Below are 16,079 nucleotides of genomic sequence, written 5' to 3' on the forward strand. Positions count from 1 at the left end.
GCAGTGGCAAAGGACTTCAACATTGCGCAGCCAGGATGGTGCCGGAGCCGGATAAACCTAAGGACTTCGTCAGTCACGAGCTGTACTGGAAGCGCACTGGTCCGTCTGTCGTCCAGCTCTTCAATATTCATTACTGATACAATATTTTGCCTCCAACAGGATTCAAAGGTAAATTCGTTACACATACGTCAAGAGAACAGATTCGCCTTATAACACCGAATGACCAGATCCCTATTCCCACGAAGACCGCGATGCGTTTGCCAAGTGGTACGTGTAGTGCTATCTCATGCGGTGCACTCTCTGACACTCGGACGACAGTGACGCTATGTGCACGGGTATGCCTGCTATTGTCTCGATATAGAACATTCGCGCTTAATCCCACAAAGGCAAAGAACACCAGGCCGATGCGAATAATCCCGCTCAGCCATCCTTCTGCACTCTTCCTATCTTCCACGAATCACTCAATCTCGCGAACACACCTCCGGGCGGTGTTGGATATATCTCCGGCGACGGACATCATTTTGGCTGCCGCAACCCTGTCCTTCTTCAGCAAGCCTTCCACGTGTAAGTATCCTGTGTGCTGCCTCCCGGGATGTTCTAACTCCTAGCTATAGGATCTTCGTCATTGACAGGTGAGAAGGTCTGTGCCCGCGGTTAAATGCGCTCTGACACTTTTTGATCAGATCATCATCCATGGGTTGCAACGACAGAAGACCGCTGGACAACACCCCGACGACCGCGAGGATTACCGGACGCCATAACAACCGGATTGGGGCCGTGTATTCGTCCTTGTATGCCTTTTGGTCGACGCGACATGCGGTCGCGAATGGCACCACGAGTCGCAGAGATGCATACAGCGTCATCCTTTTCAACCACGGCCACCAGCAGATCCTCACGAACGACTTCACGAATTCACCGGATCGGTTGCTTGATCTAGTCCTACCTCACGGCGCTGGGGGAGGGACTAATTATAAACCCGCCCTTCAGGTCACGCAATCTGTGATGGAAAACAACTGGAGTACCGAGAGGTGTGCTCTATCAGGCGTCAGCCTCGAATTACTGACGCTTATCACTTTTTTTCCTCGAAGGTCGCCGGTTGTTGTGTTCCTGTCTGATGGTGAATGCTCTGTGGAGGACAGTGTCACCAGGGATTTGTCGCGCCGGGCCATAGCTCTCGGGTATGTACTAAGTCCAGGTGGTGCGAGTTCACTTGCTGATCATAACCCTGTGCAGACGGGCACTGTCTTTCCATGCGGTGTCGTTCGGTCCGCATAATACTTCGCTGCGTAGGATGGCTGACATTGCGAAGGACGTCCAGAAGACCGCACCTCCTGATCCCATGCATCCGCTTGTTCCGTCGTCATACGTCGAAGCCCTCGACTCCGTACGTGACATTATGCAGCCATGCGCTAGAATACAATTAACAATTCCCCCTTTTTCTTTGTGGTGGCAGGTCCGTCTGGCCGAAACCTTCATAGGCATCGCGAACTCTTTGACCAAGCCGCGCGGCGGACTCATGCACACATAACTGCTCACTCCCGATGTCTTGTAATTAATGCGCGTGTACTATTAGCTCAGAGGCTACAAGTCCCAATATGACCATCTTTCTCTCTACACAGATCTAAGTAGACATCTTAGCGAAGTGGTGTACGCTCCAGGGGAACTTCAATCAAGGTGCAACTATTGTAATGCCTGGTCAGGGCCGTTTTGATGTCCTGGCGTCTGACGGATTGCACAATTATGTCTCCGCATAGGTAGCAGAAATGGCTGGTTATATAATGTCAGTATAGGCCGAGGGACTGGAGCTTGAACTCACGTGTTACAGCCCGGCGCAATGCACTAGGAGAAGGAAGACGGTCATGAATCGAAGGCCTGCAGAGTTCGTGAGATACTTACCGTCATATGGTTGCATCCGTCAACTTTGAGAATGGGGGTGCTGCAGCCTGCGAGAATATCCCGGTTAGCTCTGCAACCTAGACAGGCCGTGGGACACACCAGGGCAAATTTTCCATCCTTGCTGGGTCATAAGGTGGTTTAGCTCGGAAGATCCGTCACAGGAATGCGGTGGACCGCCTATCTCGATGGCGCGGGAGCACGCTTTGCACCATATGTAGTTGCACCCTCGCAAAGGGCAAACAATCAAGGATTGCTCGTTGTATTCTTCCTTATCGACGAAGATAGTCTGCTGGCATCTGGGCGCAAGCGTGAGGGGCTTCGCCGTTCATCTTTGAGAATGAAACCAACCTTCGACAGTGAAGTAGCACGGAGAATGACGCAAGCTCCAGCTCGGTAAACACAGCATACTCCTCTTCGTTCAATCCAACTAGCTGGGCCGTGACACTGCTGATCGCTAACGAATAGTTTCAGTCCCGCTTCTCAAAAGATAGGGGGATACAGCGACTTACTCCCAGGCTCCCCAGAACCCCTATCGGTGGCACAGATGGGGCAGAGTATTGGGAATCGATGCTCGCCGAGTTTCGACCGCAGATACGAGAGTATACAGTCCCTGGAGGGGTATGTGAGCTTCTCTGTCAACGCTCACGGCACCGCTGTGAGAGGTACCTGCAGAACTTGTGGCCGCAAGGGTCGACCTGGCAGACCGTCGACTCGACTTGTTCCTCCAAACATATCCCACATTGAAACGTCGCGGGAGCAGACTGTCGGAGCTCCTCGAACTGTGCACGAAGCAAACGGTCTTCATCCTCAAACTGCTGCTGCTGACGGAGTGCGAGGTCGAGGCTCGCCTTGTCGTCGACCTGGCTTCGCCACTCGAGCTCAATGCGCGTGGCAAAGATCGCATCGTCTTCGTCGTACTCCTCGATCGTTTTGAAGACCAGCTTTCCCTTCGAGTTCGGGTCCTTCTGCGACGAATGTATGGGCTTTTGACTCGATGATGGACTTCTGAGAGAAGGCGACCCGGGCCAACTGCCGCTCGCAGGAGAAAGGCGGGCTATCGAAGCCGGCGTGCTATCTGCCGTGGAAAAGGCTGCCTTCCGCACTAGACGTCGGTTTTCCTCCTGCAAGTCCTCAACCTTGGCTTCCAAATCGGTGTTCTCCTCTGCAAGATGCCTATTGTCGGAGTCCAACGCGCGCATACGGGAAGTCAGGTCCGAAATCTCAGCCTTCAGTTTGAGGACTTCCAGGCTCGCCTCTAGAAGTACTTCGCGCAGCTCTAACGGTGAGGTTGGCGTCTCTCGTGCAGTAAACATATGGGCTGAGCAATGCGCCAGTAACTGCGCTTGCCACTGCAAGTTGGGATCCGATAAGATATGCGCATCGAACTGGAGAAGGTCGTTGAGGTAGACCGCAGCTGCGCCCAGAGAAGGATGGAATATGAACGCTGCACCGTCTGGATGCTTCTTCCTCGGATGTGAATCAAAGGTGACAAAGATGGACCGTACTTCTTCAGTTGTAATCTTGAGCACGCTGACAATTTCTGGGGGACGAGTAATGATGAGGGCTGCTGATCTTTCCATGGACTGCTGGAGGCGACTGTTCGAATTGTAATTATGGTCATGCGCGCACTCCAAGACCAACTCACTCAAGTAGATTAGTGAATTGCTCCACACCGGGTTGTTCGTAATCCGACCATTTGAGCTGTAGGTTTTGCGAAAAGATAGGTGTTGCGTGTATCTCTTCCACGTCCAGATGACCTTGGCTCGTCCACTGTGAGCAAATACCTAGCACTTCCTACAACTCGTGAAATTAGGACGTGAGAATCAAGCGGTGCCCTAAACTTACCTCTGAGAAGCCCCGTTCAAGCATCCTTTGCAACAAGGCATGACCCGCCACAGAATCCCGATCATTTTGCAAGACGAGCCTGGCGCAATTGAGCGCAGCTAATCCACACGAGGAAGCGCCGCTGCCTCGAGCGCCATACTGACTTCTGCCGGGATGCGACACAACGAGCTCTGTCTCGCCCTGCAGGAACGCTGCCAGAGTACCGGATACGCCCTCGGACATCTTTGTTTTCAAGGCCGCCAAATCGATGGTTGAAGGGAAAGTTGCATTTCCATAACTGCGTGATCTGAACTTACAGAGCCCCTGACTCACGTGCACAGAACATGGGCGAACTCAAACCTCTCAGAGAGGAATAGACCTGCAGATTCCAGAATCTATCATTGACTTTATTACTTGGATGATGGTAAACATTGGGTGGCACTTGATATGGCTGCGTTTTCCATCAGTCGTAGATAAGGATCAGTGTCCTGTTGTTTTAAACTTTTGAGTGGTCGTAGCTCACAGAAGGAACACCGCGAGATGCGCGAACCACGTGCTTTCATGCAACTGCTGCTGGTCGAATATGATAGTCGCGCTTGAATGCTTCAAATTCTGCCTCCGTCGTTTTGTACTGTTCCGCGAGGTTCGAGACTACTTTCTGAATCTGCAGGCGACGTCTTGTAAGCGCAATCACTAGGCATGACTGTTTAAGACCTACACCGCTACGGTTAGTCTGCAGTGCAGGTACAACATCTTTGACTGTTCGCTCCACAAGGACACCGCCGACTAGGCGGAAACACTTGCGATCCGGCTCTGCTTCCAAAGCTTCATTGAGGGTCGAAAGAACAAGCCTGACGTACAATCAACATCTATAGTGAGAAAGAAAACGCGCGTGTGCTCACGTGTGTTCCTCAGCTTCTTGTTCAAGCTCGCCAATCTTGTTGGCGAGCGTTTGTAAGTCACTCTGGAATCGCGTGTAGTTCTGCTGGATCTCTAGCTGAATGGTCGTTCATTGACCACATACGTTGGTGAAGGATGAAGCATGCTTACCCTGCGAACTGAGCTGAGGCAGCTTAGACTGCTGTGGCTTCTTTGCTGCAGCCGTAGAGGTCGACATGGTGGGCAGAATCGAGTAGAGCTGGACGGGCGAAGAAGATGAGGAGTGCGCGCTTGAGGAACGTGATATCAACTCGGACGCTCTGATTGGATAACGGCCACCATCCCGGCATCCCCCGTCGGCGTCACCGGGTTCATTGCTGCCCCGTCGCTGTCGAGTACAAACACCTCGCCGGTGCCGCTGTGCACGACGATAAACGCTCTTTTCTTTACCGCCACAATGGCAATCCTACGACGGCTCGTAGTTGGTATCTCTGCCTCCCGCCCTCTCGCGGCTCGTCTGGCAACCTCGCGTCCTTCTGTCCTCGCCGCGTCCCGCTTGCTCTCCACAAACTCCCGCCAGCAGGCCCAGCATACTGATCATACCAATACTATGCAACCTAATCACCCAAGGTCTCCGTCGCTTCATTCCAATCTCCCTGGAGAGTACAAGGATCCGTACGCGGGTGGTCCCAGTGCCATTGAGAAGGCCGTCCACCTATTCTTTTTCACGGAGATCCTACGAGGTGCGCACAAACAATGGAGACTTGCGTTCGCACGTATGTCAAACTGATCTCGCTTGTATCCGTAGGAATGTGGATTGTGTTGGAGCAGTTCTTCCGCCCACCATACACTATCATGTATCCATTTGAGAAGGGCCCGCTCTCACCGCGCTTCCGGGGCGAGCACGCTCTGCGTAGATACCCTAGCGGCGAGGAGCGGTGCATTGGTGGGTCCCGATGGACTTCCTGAGCATCAAGATCGTGATACTATTCTATCTCAGCCTGCAAACTTTGCGAAGCGATCTGTCCCGCACAGGCCATCACTATCGAGAGTGAGGCCCGGTTGGATGGTTCGAGGAAGACCACACGCTATGGTCCGTGTGCTTCAGTTCATACACCTTCTTCCCCTCCTGATCCGACGGCACATTCTGCCCAGATATTGACATGACCAAGTGTATCTACTGCGGCTTCTGTCAGGAGGCCTGTCCCGTGGACGCGATAGTAGAGAGTAAGTTCACCTCTCTGTCACTGTCGGAAGTTCTCTGTGCATCCCCTTTCACATCGGCCCTTTGTTCCATTTGTGACATTCGGGCGTCCCCGCTCTTCTGGCCGGTATCTGACATCTATGTGCCAGCACAAAACCAGGAGTACTCCACCGAGACTCGTGAGGAACTGCTCTACAACAAGGAGAAGCTTCTGGCAAACGGCGACCGTGCCGAGGCCGAGATAGCTGCTAACCTACACGGTATGTGACTACATCCACTGACCGCTGAGAAATCCACGCTGACTGGCTGATGCAGCGGATCATGTGTATCGGTGACGACACTGGGCCGGAGAGACGTTGCAAAGCTTAAGGAGCGGACGGCAGTGCTCTGATGACGGTGGTTTGTAAATAATTTCCGCGGAAGATGCATGCGCTGCCTTCTCCCCCTAAACTAAAGTGAGCAGAAGCGGTCACGCTGGTCCCGACGGCGATTGGTATCCTCGTGTTGCCGCCACCAAGCTCTTGCGGAGATGGAACTTTGCTCGACTTCGCAGATTAAGATTTGTTCTAGTCCGATGCTCGAGAAGATCACATGGCGCTGGGTTAGAATTGCCATGTGCAGTCCCCTCTGGCGTCCTGCTGCCCGCCGCGAATGTCTCGCGCAGTCGAACATTCCCAGAGGGTGTTGATGACCGGCCGCGCCTGCCTTGCGCGAATGACGCAGCTGTGGATTTTACCGCCAGACTTCCACAGGCGGACTAGCACGAGCTGTCCTCGCCTCGAGGCTCTGCTACACCCGCCACCTTCAGCGCCAAGAGGTACGGATCTGTTCGACGAAACGTCCCTGGTTTACTCGTCCTTTGTCCATCATCGTCATAGCCTCCAGTCATCAGCTTCCTGCTAACAGTATTTGGCTGGTAGATGAGCCCTTACACCGCTATTGTTCATGCAAACCTAAAGCTAGCGTCTCGCAGTCTCGAGTGCCAGCGTGCGTCGGGTTTCGCTTTCATGTTTCCTGGAATGACCAAATGAACGTTCACATAGGGTAAGCGCAAAATGCCACGTTAGCTATCCCTGCTGTCGGACCGAACACGGTCTGACAAAGTGTATGTGCGCCCGTTCCGAGACTTTTCATACAGCCGGTTCGAGCCCCTATCACAATGCCAATCCGGCAGCGCCCCGGTAGCCCCTGCTATCGTCGCTCATCTGACTCTAGCGCAAGCACTCGAAGGATTTCAATACGATCCACCGGGAGAGGATCGCAGGGCGGCCATACGATTGCATCCGCACGGCGGAAGCATTAGAGGCTGGCGGTTGTCGCTCTCAGTGGGTGGCTGGCCCCGCGCGCCGCTGGGCGGATGCCCCGCTATCGAAGGTGGCAGTGCGGCTAGCTCGTAGTCGGTCGCGATTGCAACCCATGTCTCGCATAAAGCGCGGACCACCACGCTCGCCCAACTCACTCTTCTCGACGTCAGTCATGCATATGGACCCGTTCAGCGTGATCAGCCCGGACGACTTTGGAGGCCTGCGGGGCCACGAGGGGCAGGAACGGTAAGCAGTTCTGCCGTGGCAGGGTCACGGGCATGCGGGCTTATCCCATCCGACGCAGCTCTGGGCCGATGCCCAAATTTGAAGAAAGGACCACTGCGCGCCGGAGCGCCGGCGCCCGGTCTAGCCAACCGTCGTCCTCGACTAGTCACTCCGACACCTCTCGTCCAGCGAAAGCGCGGGCGAGCAAAAGCAACGGCGTCACGAAGCACAGCCATGGCTCCAGGGCGAGGAGGTCCGACCGGGGTGGGCGAGGGACCCTGCAGACTAACGGCCACAGCGCGCTGCGGACAGCCGCGTCGGGTGGAGCCCGCACCAACGCTTCGGCATCGAGTAGGAGCAGCCACCGCCGGCGCGAGGCGCAGGCGCAGAAGCCCCCGACCCACGAGCGCATCCGGCGCGCACGCGCGGCGGCCGACCTGTCTTCGCTCGGCTGCGGCAAGGACGTTTCGATCATGGACGTCATCCTCGACGCGCAGGCGCCGACGGCGCGATTGGACGCGGACGACCTCCTGGACGCGATCGAGCAGTGCCAGCGGACGGCGCTCGCGCGGCCGTCCGCGGAGGACGACGTGCTCGCGGACATGTTCGTGCCTGGGCGATACGAGGCGCGGCAGATCGCATTCTGGCAGGATGTCACCGCTGCGCTCGAGTATGCGCCGAAGAGCCTCTATCGTCTCTCGGCTGAGCGGTCGACCGCGGCGTGGGATACTGCGTCAGATAGCAAGCCGCTGTAACAGCACTGGACGTGGCTGTGCGCTTGTCCATTATGTCTACTGGCATGAGTCAGTCCTAATATCCTACGCGTATGCCTCTCGTAATATCATTGGTTCACGCCTCCTTCCTGGCTTCCATCCTAGGTCCCACATGCTGCGGTAAGACGAGGATGACCATTGCCGTGAAATCCAACTGTGCCGCCGAAAGTTTGGAGATCCAACGGCCTAGATGATCAAATCCTGTCTGCGGGGAATGGAGGTGCCTCTATAGCTTACCACGTACGTGGTCGGCTGCGCATAACGGGAATCACTCAGGTCGGTCGTTCGAATAGGAGTCTATTAGCACAGGGTATGGGGTTCGCACTGCTACAGACTCGCGACACGCAAAGAGAGACGGCGACTCACATGGAGAAGACATAAAACCTAAAGAGTATACGAAAAAGGTAACGAGTATGGATAATTTGGTTATTGGACCCCCTAATCCTCGTCCATCTTTTCATCACGAATAGAAGACGTGTTATGAAGGCGGGTGACCTCGCCCTCGTCTTCGCCCCTGCGAGGACCCCGAAGCTCCGACACGGGGTAGGCGCCGTCCGCCGAGGCCCCGCCGCGCGCCCCCTCAAGGGGCGAGCGCAGCTCCCCGGCGCGTTCGTCGACGTCGTGGCGCGCCCGCTTGCGCGGGTACTCAGGGTCGTGGGGGTACCCGCGCGTGCTCGAGACGGGCATGCGGTCGCCGCGGCGGTCGTAGTAGCCGTCCTCGTCGTTGAGCAGGCTCGTCACGCGCGGTGGCGCGTGCGTGCGCGGCGGCGGCGGCAGCTCGCGCTCGTACGCCTGGCCCGACGCCGGGCGCGAGGGCACGCCGCCGCCAGAGCCCGGCGTGTCTGAGCGCGAGCCGCGGCCGGCCTCGTCCTGCGGCCAGGGCCCGCCGCCGCCGCCGCGCAGCTCCTCCTCCTCCCTCGCCTCACGCGCGAGGCGTTCGCGCAGCATGACCTCGCGTTCGCGTTCCCTTTCGCGCTCTCTCTCGCGCTCGCGCAGGAGCTGACGTGTCTCTTCAGGGTCGCGCTCCGGGCGATGCAGATGCACCCCAGGGCCGACGCGCTGGTGGTTGTGCAGCCGGCCGTGCGTTGGGGAATGCAAAGACTGAGGAGAGGGGGGCATGTTCGCAGCAGGGACGTGGCTATGTTGGTGGGCATGGCTGTCAGCATGTTCGTGCGGCCTTGACCCAGCATCTGACTGTCCCTCGCCGGACATACTCGAGCTTCGACTGTGCGCAGCCTGCGAAGACGGGAAAGTATCCAGTCTGGTGGGCTCGGCTTGGTATTGGTCGACGTCGTGCCGAGACGAGGAGCTACGGGAGCGGTGAAGGGTGCTGACATGATGACTCGTGCTATTGGAAGTGGCAGACTCTGGCTGCGGCTCGTGAATTTGCGGGACCAAAGGGGCTAGTCGGCGGTCGGAATCATAGGCGGGCCCGGCGTCGTGGTGGAATCCAGGTTCAGTGGATATCGCCTGTGGCGGCGCAGGGTCGATGATTCCGAGGGCACCGCGACCTGATCCGTCGTCGACGGTGACGATGCTGCCGTCAGGGCCCCGCACGACTCGGGCATTGGGGTTCTTTCGCAGATACTCTTCGAGAGCCCGATCGTCCGGGATGACAAGGCGGGCTGCATCGGGATGGCCCTGTTGTTGCTGCGCGTATATAGGGTTATGCTCGGGAGGCAGCTCCTGGGACTGCCTTCCCGGTGTTGGCGGAACCGCGGCCAGACGTTCGTACAGAATTCTACGAGGTACCAGGACCTTGTTCACGACAGTGTGACTCGGACAAGTATGTGATGACTTACGCCCTTTCCAGATTCATACGGCGGATGTTCTTCTTTGCCAACAGCAGCTTGAGGTACAGCCTGTCATTGTCCTGCAGAGACATGCATCAGTGCAAACGTCGATGCTGCACAGGTGGACGGGCGACGCACGAGTTCGATTTCCTTGACCTTTTTTCTCAACTCCTTGTATTTGGCCTGGTACTTGACATCCTCCGCGCCAGCAGTGATGCCTGGAACGTGTGACTTGGACCTTTGTTTGGACGAGGAGACGAGGGGTATTTGGTGGTACATCTGCTGGCCGTGTGAGGGAGCGGGACCTGGCGAGGGCTGGCGAGACATGGTGGCAGGTGGCGGGGGGCGGCTAATGATGGGCTTGGCCCGGATTGGGTGGTCAGTGTTCGGCCGTACTGTATTGCATCCTCAACGGCGCTGTCATGGCGTTGAGTTTTCAACCTTGCCAAACAAAGTCGAGGTCCATTCTTCGGCATCTCCCGGGAGGTGCTCCCCATTCGCAGCGAGCCCTCCGCCGCCCATTGTTCACACTCGCCGCCGCCGTTATCGCAGCCCGAATTTACGCCTGAATTTCCTTATAAATGGGTGGGAAACAACGGGTCGACTGAGCGATTGTCGACGAATCGAGTTACATTTGTGTGAGACCGCAGAACACTGCCTCTGTCGCAGCACGGTCCAGCCTGGTTTCTATCGAAAGCGCAGCTTCCGAGTGTCCTTTCGCCGTGCGGCATCGCCGTCGTCGCCGACGAGGACGGTCATTGCATCATCCACGTGGCCCACGCGTGGAATAAGCGCCCAACTACCCGCTCTGAATTCGTTGGCGGCCGCGAACCGTGACTGTTCTCGCGACCTCACCACTGCGCTTGCCGACTTCACGCACCTGTCTGCTCTTAGGCCTCAGCGGCGGTGACACAGCCTTGCACCGAACAGCTGCTACATACTCTGCTGCGTTCATCCCGAAAGCGTATCCTCGTCCCAAGTTTATAATCCTCCAAGAGTACGTCCGTCTAGCTCCACGACTAGTCGCATTCGCAGCACTGACTCGTCCACACCGTCCCTCCGCTAGTGTCCGCACCGTACAGACAGTGAGTCAATCCTCCCCTGGCCACGCTGTCAGACCGTGCTGACCGCAATTTCCGCCGCGCTCAGGGACATGCCCCCTCCCGGGGGCTTCCAGCAGATACGGTACAAGCGCAACCTTCCCTTCCGCGGCCCGAGCGGCGCAGTCATCCTCGCCGGTGTGACGGCTTTCTGCGGCTACGGATTCTACCGCATCGGCCTGGGCAACCTCGAGAAGAGGTGAGTAAGCGCAGCTCGTTTGTCTTGCCTAGGAACGGCGTTCGGGGTCAGGCGGATGTCCAACGTGGCAGGACTATGCACGTACGCCGTGGAACGTGGCTTCTTTGGGGACCGTGGGTGAATCCAACCACAAGATTTGCTCTTATCACTGCGCGCACCGGATTTAGCCATTTGGGGAGGGGTATTAGGGGAAACAGTAGGCTCATTCGTCGTTTCCGCCCAGGGAGCTGCAGCGCGAGAGGGTATGGTCGCGAATCCACCTGGTACCCCTACTCCTCGCGGAAGGCGACCGAGACGCGTATCGACGTCAGCACGCTGCGCTGGAGCGGGAGAAGGAGATTATGAAGGACGTCCCGGGCTGGGAGGTATGTGGTCCTCTCGCTGCTGTTCGTGCGGGCAGCGCGGTGTGGGCGACGGCTAATTGGCATGTGGTCCTGCGCTTGTTCTCGCCGACCCTCTTTCATTCCAGGCAGGGAAGAGTGTGTACCACAACCCGAGGTATCGACCGGCGGACACCATGGTGGTGCTCTGATCGTGCTTCTCTGTATGCTACGCGCTTCGCTTCTCGAAACTTTGCTTGCAAACACAATCACGCGAATGTGCTCTTCGGCGGTGTCCAATCGCGCCCTTCGTGACTCGCCCGTGACAAATGGAGCCTCAACTTGAGCATGAGTGTCCCGCACGAGCGGCTGCGACGGCCGAGCTGATGCGCCGGGCTGTCCGGCACGGGCGCCTCTCTGCGAACCGTAACATTATGTCGGGGAGAAGCTTCCTTTCCTGGGAGGTATGCGTGTCGCGTTACAAGCGCCGAAGAGTTGGAATTCTTCCTCGACGTGCAACCTTGTGTGTGTTTCATCCTTTTGCTCTCTGCACGGCCTGTGAGAACAGAATCGGACAGCACATTGTGGATAACCCCAGCCGCTAGCTGGATTGCACGCTTTGGTGACATATACACCTGACAGCGCTTTTGGTTTCGCTGACTCGGCGGGTGCTGCGTCAGCTTCTGCGGGACTGATTGTTGGCGGGGAAACAGTTGGGTGATACATTGGTTGATACATCTGATACTGTGTCTGATCATGGGTTGCGGTAGGTTGGACGTCCGAGACGCAGGAGACTTTGGAGGACCGGCAGTGTCGCCTATCGCGGCGCTATCTGGCTCTGCCGACGATTCGAGGATCTAGTTTGCGTAGAACTTCTGGCCATAATTGTCCGGTTTGCCCGAGTGTATTTCTCACGAAATAGGCAACTGTCGTCTGTGCAGAAGTAGAGTTGGGAGTCAGTTGAGCGTCGGTTGAGGCACCGAATGTCATCCGTTCCGTTCACCCTCCTCCGCCGAGCCCCTACAAGAACCGCCCCCCGCTTCCCCCCACACTATAAATCCCACCAGTCTCTGATCTCCGCACTCTTGATCTCCCGCCCCCTCCCCGCCTCTTCCAGGCCTATACCCATAACCTTCCAGCCGCCGCTCCTCTAATGCCTGTCAGCCCCATCTTCAGACACTCCAACGACGACGGCCTCGCCATCGCCATCGCTGCCTCCGACATGTCCCTCAACGACCACTCGCCCTTCCTCTCGGGCTTTGATGCCTTTGACTCTGCCGACGCGAACATGATCTTCCAGTTCGACGACGCGGTCGCGTACGAGTCCAAGCAGCACATGTCCTGGGAACCGACTCACGACTATTCATTGTCCTCGCCGTCCTTCCTCCCAGGCTCACCAGAGTCGACCTCCAGTCAATTAGACCTGGGCGCTCCTCTACCTCATTTGCCTCCGGGCGCTCAGACGTTCAGTAGCTTCGCGGATGTTTCGCAGCACGCTCAGCAGGACTTTAGCTACTCGCAATGGCTCCAGGACGACGCGACCTGCCAGCCGTCCTCGTCCTCGCCCATCAACATTCCCATCTCCCACTCCCACTCGTCGACGTCGTCTCTCGCCGGCTTCAGCGACAGCTCCTCCATCTTCCCCGATGTCGGCCCATTCTCCCCGACCACTGCCTATGCTGCTTTGCAGCCTCTTCCCCGTTCGTTCTCTCCAGGAGAAGACGACTACGCGAACCAAGCTTTCCAGGCGCAGCCGGCACTGTCGACCTCGCCGTCGGAGCCTCCACTGACACCGCCGACATGGGCTACCCAGCTCTGGACGCCGCCTTCCACCACCCAGCCCCTTCCAGCCACACCGAGCCTCGCTGTGCCCCAGACACCCGACGAGGAGGACGCTTTCGCGACGCAACGTCCCCGCATGGCGATGCGCAGGAGTTTCGCGCCGGTGTCCGAACTCTTCCCGTCCTCGAGCGCGCCCTCGATGTCGCACATGCGCCCCTCGATGTCGCGCTCCTACAGCCGTCGCGCCGAGTCCACAAGCGAGCATGATGACGCCACCGTGCGCCGGAAGAAGCGCAGCTTGGTTTCAGGCGACGAAGAGCACCGGCCCACGGAGCGGACAGGCGAAGGCAAGGCCGGTGATGGTGCGTGTCTCCTTGATTCCGCGCCAGATCCTCGACTGATTTCCCACCCCTCTGTCTCAGCTCCGCAGAAGTCCCTTTTCCGACCACCGAAGCTCGCCCCGTCGGCCTGGCAGTTGTATTTTACCGACTGGATCCAGCGCCACCAGGCTACTAGCCCGAAGAAGCTCAACGTCGCGCAGGCTGCGAAAGAGGCTGGTCAGGAGTACGCCCGACTCTCGTCGGAAGAGAAAGAGGTTGGTCTCGGCACCTTATCTTTATCGCCGTTTTCCCGCTAATCTTGGGCCGTATGTTCTAGCCCTACAGACGCCGCTCCCAGGCAGCCAAGGAGGCGCGTGAGCGCGAACACTCAGCCTACATGCGCACGCTCACCCCGGAAGACATCAAGCGCGAGAACGCGTTCCGGACTGCGCAGCGCAAGGCGGGCAAGTCACGCAAGGGGAACATCAAGGACCCCAACGCCCCGAAGAAACCGCTCAGCGCGTACTTCATGTTCCTGCAGCGCATCCGGTCGGACGCCGCGCTCGTGCTAGAGGTCTTCGGCGACGAGACAGAGACGACTAAGCAGAGCGTCCTGGCTGCCGCCAAGTGGCGTTCGATGACCGATGAAGAGCGCAAGGTACTGTCAGCCCTTACATCATACGTTTGCGGGACGAGCTAATTCGCTTTTGGAACAGCCCTTCCTTGCTCAAGCCGAACAAGAGAAACTCGAGTACGAGGCCGCACGGAAGATGTACGAAGATGGCACGGTTGGCTCATCATCGAGCATCAATTTCAGCATCTTGCCCAATAATCCGATCAACTCTATCGTCTTCCCATCTTCGAGCTTCTTGCGACCTGTGAAGCAGGAGGCAGCCAGCTCTGAGAGCGAAGGTGAAGACGTCACCGCGGAATCCGGCGAGTTGGCCCGCCGGCGAGCACACTCTCACGCGTAAGCGTCGGTGTCTCGCGACCTTCAGCACGTTTCTCCGCTTCTTTGCTGCGTGTTTGCATATGATTACTTCTTCCTGCTCGTCGACCGTTATGAAACAGATGATGCTTCCCACCCAGGACAATTTGCCAGGTTACTCTGCATCGTCAAGGCTTTACCCCTCTGCTTGCTTCTTCTCTTTGCCAATAGGCAACCCTTTATGAAACGTCCCTCTGGACTTTGAAAACATGTGTATTGCATATACCACCGCTCCATCTCTGTATTGTTAGCCGTCTTGTTCTTGTCGTACGTACGTCACGAGCCTCATGACCCTCCCTCCGAGTCGTCTAGATACACCTTCGTTTGTCTATTCCCCGGGGTTATACCATATACGCTGCCTCAGTCTAGTTTGAGTCGGCAGACCATTAGCTGATGTGGAGCACCGTCCTCGTCAAATAGTCCGCCCTGTAGATTTATATTGTATTTAGACTTATGCCTCGCTAGCTATGCTTCTGTCATGTACATACCTGTGCCTCGTAACCGAGCCTGGACATTTAATATCACTATAAGCAGCCATGAAGATAGGATGGAGTGCGCCGCTGCTCACTTGGCGTAGAATGGTCGGATGTACAGCTGAGAGTGACAGCGTATGACTGCCCCTGACTGTCCGGACGCTTTCGCGTCCTGTTGTATCCACCCCTTGTGAGCTTCCACAAGCATGCGCCCGAATTTGTACTGGCGGTACTCTTTCAGCACCACGAGACGGCTCAGCTTGTAGTACCCGCTGTGCCTGGTCGCACGGATCGTGCCTACGGGTGTGAGCGACGGTGTCAGTCTGAGGAGGATGTGCGTCGCCGTCTCGTCGAGGCTGCAAAAAGCGCGGCGGGGTGTCAGGGCACTGGCCGGCGGACGCGTTGCAAAGCTGCGGTGGCACGCACTCGTCGAACTCGTCGTCGAGCGAGAAGCCCTGCTCGCGGTGGAAGACTTCGACGCGAAGGTCGAAGCACTGCTGCAGCAGCTCTTGCCTGCCGGGCTCGCCAGGGCCGGGCACGATGACGAGCTCGTGTGCGGGGACTGCAGCCATTGGCGTCGCAAACGTGAGGGAAGGCAGCTCGATGAAAAAAAAACTTTCGAGGCCGTGCAACCTTGTGTCTCCCTCGTCTACATGAACCGAGTCATTTCAGAAAATCCTGTGCGTACGCGTGAGGAACGGGATCTGCACACCGTACGTCCGGGAGGCAAGCGGCAAAAGCTGAATTTTGTGCGGGAGTTGCCGGAGGCGCCTCATTCAGAGCTAGACGCCTGCGCTTGAGCAACTCTTGTTGCTCGCGGCCAGCGTACGACCGTTGAATGTCGCCGCTGCAGGATCCTACACCGCTGCTTTCTCAACGGAGTCTGACACAGGCGAGTGCTGTTCTTGCATGTGCCGTTCGCTCGCGTGCTCATTTGCTTCACAGACCCCTCGTCACTGCTCGTCTCGGCGGGTACGGTAATGCTGGAGCCTTTCGCGG

The 16,079-nt window shown here is 57.3% G+C and overlaps 8 protein-coding genes across 8 annotated transcripts; 5 read left to right on the plus strand and 3 right to left on the minus strand.

Moving 5' to 3' along the window:
* Nucleotides 1-693: 693 nt before the first annotated feature.
* PHACADRAFT_85658 (uncharacterized protein) lies at nucleotides 694-1,528 on the plus strand (the record flags this gene model as incomplete). Its single annotated transcript, XM_007391794.1, has 4 exons — nucleotides 694-1,028; nucleotides 1,089-1,178; nucleotides 1,234-1,384; nucleotides 1,454-1,528. 4 exons carry the CDS (start codon nucleotides 694-696, stop codon nucleotides 1,526-1,528), a joined length of 651 nt encoding a protein of 216 aa, XP_007391856.1.
* Nucleotides 1,529-1,634: 106 nt separating this feature from the next.
* On the minus strand, nucleotides 1,635-3,651 carry PHACADRAFT_86563 (uncharacterized protein; the record flags this gene model as incomplete). The annotated part of the gene is made up of 8 exons (XM_007391795.1): nucleotides 1,635-1,767; nucleotides 1,817-1,839; nucleotides 1,897-1,943; nucleotides 1,996-2,192; nucleotides 2,245-2,323; nucleotides 2,406-2,506; nucleotides 2,563-3,492; nucleotides 3,542-3,651. Coding segments are annotated over 8 exons (1,620 nt in total), but the record flags the coding sequence as incomplete, so codon positions are not given.
* A 486-nt stretch (nucleotides 3,652-4,137) lies between these two features.
* PHACADRAFT_249690 (uncharacterized protein) lies at nucleotides 4,138-4,853 on the minus strand. Its single transcript, XM_007391796.1, has 5 exons — nucleotides 4,771-4,853; nucleotides 4,623-4,713; nucleotides 4,439-4,571; nucleotides 4,244-4,384; nucleotides 4,138-4,171 (listed from the first exon to the last, which is right to left on the minus strand). The coding sequence occupies exons 1-4, from the start codon at nucleotides 4,835-4,837 to the stop codon at nucleotides 4,280-4,282; spliced, it is 396 nt and encodes a 131-aa protein (XP_007391858.1). The 5' UTR covers nucleotides 4,838-4,853; the 3' UTR covers nucleotides 4,138-4,171; nucleotides 4,244-4,279.
* Nucleotides 4,854-5,025: 172 nt separating this feature from the next.
* On the plus strand, nucleotides 5,026-6,246 carry PHACADRAFT_249692 (uncharacterized protein). Its single transcript, XM_007391797.1, has 6 exons — nucleotides 5,026-5,342; nucleotides 5,408-5,545; nucleotides 5,600-5,692; nucleotides 5,755-5,826; nucleotides 5,953-6,063; nucleotides 6,119-6,246. The coding sequence occupies exons 1-6, from the start codon at nucleotides 5,057-5,059 to the stop codon at nucleotides 6,136-6,138; spliced, it is 720 nt and encodes a 239-aa protein (XP_007391859.1). The 5' UTR covers nucleotides 5,026-5,056; the 3' UTR covers nucleotides 6,139-6,246.
* Nucleotides 6,247-7,006: 760 nt separating this feature from the next.
* Nucleotides 7,007-8,199, plus strand: PHACADRAFT_169821 (uncharacterized protein). Its single transcript, XM_007391798.1, has 2 exons — nucleotides 7,007-7,353; nucleotides 7,412-8,199. Exons 1-2 carry the CDS (start codon nucleotides 7,220-7,222, stop codon nucleotides 8,085-8,087), a joined length of 810 nt encoding a protein of 269 aa, XP_007391860.1. The 5' UTR covers nucleotides 7,007-7,219; the 3' UTR covers nucleotides 8,088-8,199.
* A 226-nt stretch (nucleotides 8,200-8,425) lies between these two features.
* On the minus strand, nucleotides 8,426-10,237 carry PHACADRAFT_249696 (uncharacterized protein). The gene is made up of 3 exons (XM_007391799.1): nucleotides 10,037-10,237; nucleotides 9,908-9,978; nucleotides 8,426-9,846 (listed from the first exon to the last, which is right to left on the minus strand). The coding sequence occupies exons 1-3, from the start codon at nucleotides 10,223-10,225 to the stop codon at nucleotides 8,544-8,546; spliced, it is 1,563 nt and encodes a 520-aa protein (XP_007391861.1). The 5' UTR covers nucleotides 10,226-10,237; the 3' UTR covers nucleotides 8,426-8,543.
* A 527-nt stretch (nucleotides 10,238-10,764) lies between these two features.
* PHACADRAFT_249697 (uncharacterized protein) lies at nucleotides 10,765-11,784 on the plus strand. Its single transcript, XM_007391800.1, has 5 exons — nucleotides 10,765-10,895; nucleotides 10,965-10,983; nucleotides 11,048-11,197; nucleotides 11,421-11,562; nucleotides 11,667-11,784. Coding segments are annotated over exons 1-5 (375 nt in total). The 5' UTR covers nucleotides 10,765-10,894; the 3' UTR covers nucleotides 11,730-11,784.
* An 860-nt stretch (nucleotides 11,785-12,644) lies between these two features.
* Nucleotides 12,645-15,557, plus strand: PHACADRAFT_249698 (uncharacterized protein). The gene is made up of 7 exons (XM_007391801.1): nucleotides 12,645-13,661; nucleotides 13,722-13,894; nucleotides 13,957-14,277; nucleotides 14,336-15,035; nucleotides 15,098-15,114; nucleotides 15,176-15,436; nucleotides 15,507-15,557. The coding sequence occupies exons 1-4, from the start codon at nucleotides 12,671-12,673 to the stop codon at nucleotides 14,591-14,593; spliced, it is 1,743 nt and encodes a 580-aa protein (XP_007391863.1). The 5' UTR covers nucleotides 12,645-12,670; the 3' UTR covers nucleotides 14,594-15,035; nucleotides 15,098-15,114; nucleotides 15,176-15,436; nucleotides 15,507-15,557.
* The last annotated feature ends 522 nt before the right edge of the window (nucleotides 15,558-16,079 follow it).

This window comes from Phanerochaete carnosa (genome assembly GCF_000300595.1).
Source record: "Phanerochaete carnosa HHB-10118-sp unplaced genomic scaffold PHACAscaffold_2, whole genome shotgun sequence".
Taxonomy (NCBI): domain Eukaryota; kingdom Fungi; phylum Basidiomycota; class Agaricomycetes; order Polyporales; family Phanerochaetaceae; genus Phanerochaete; species Phanerochaete carnosa.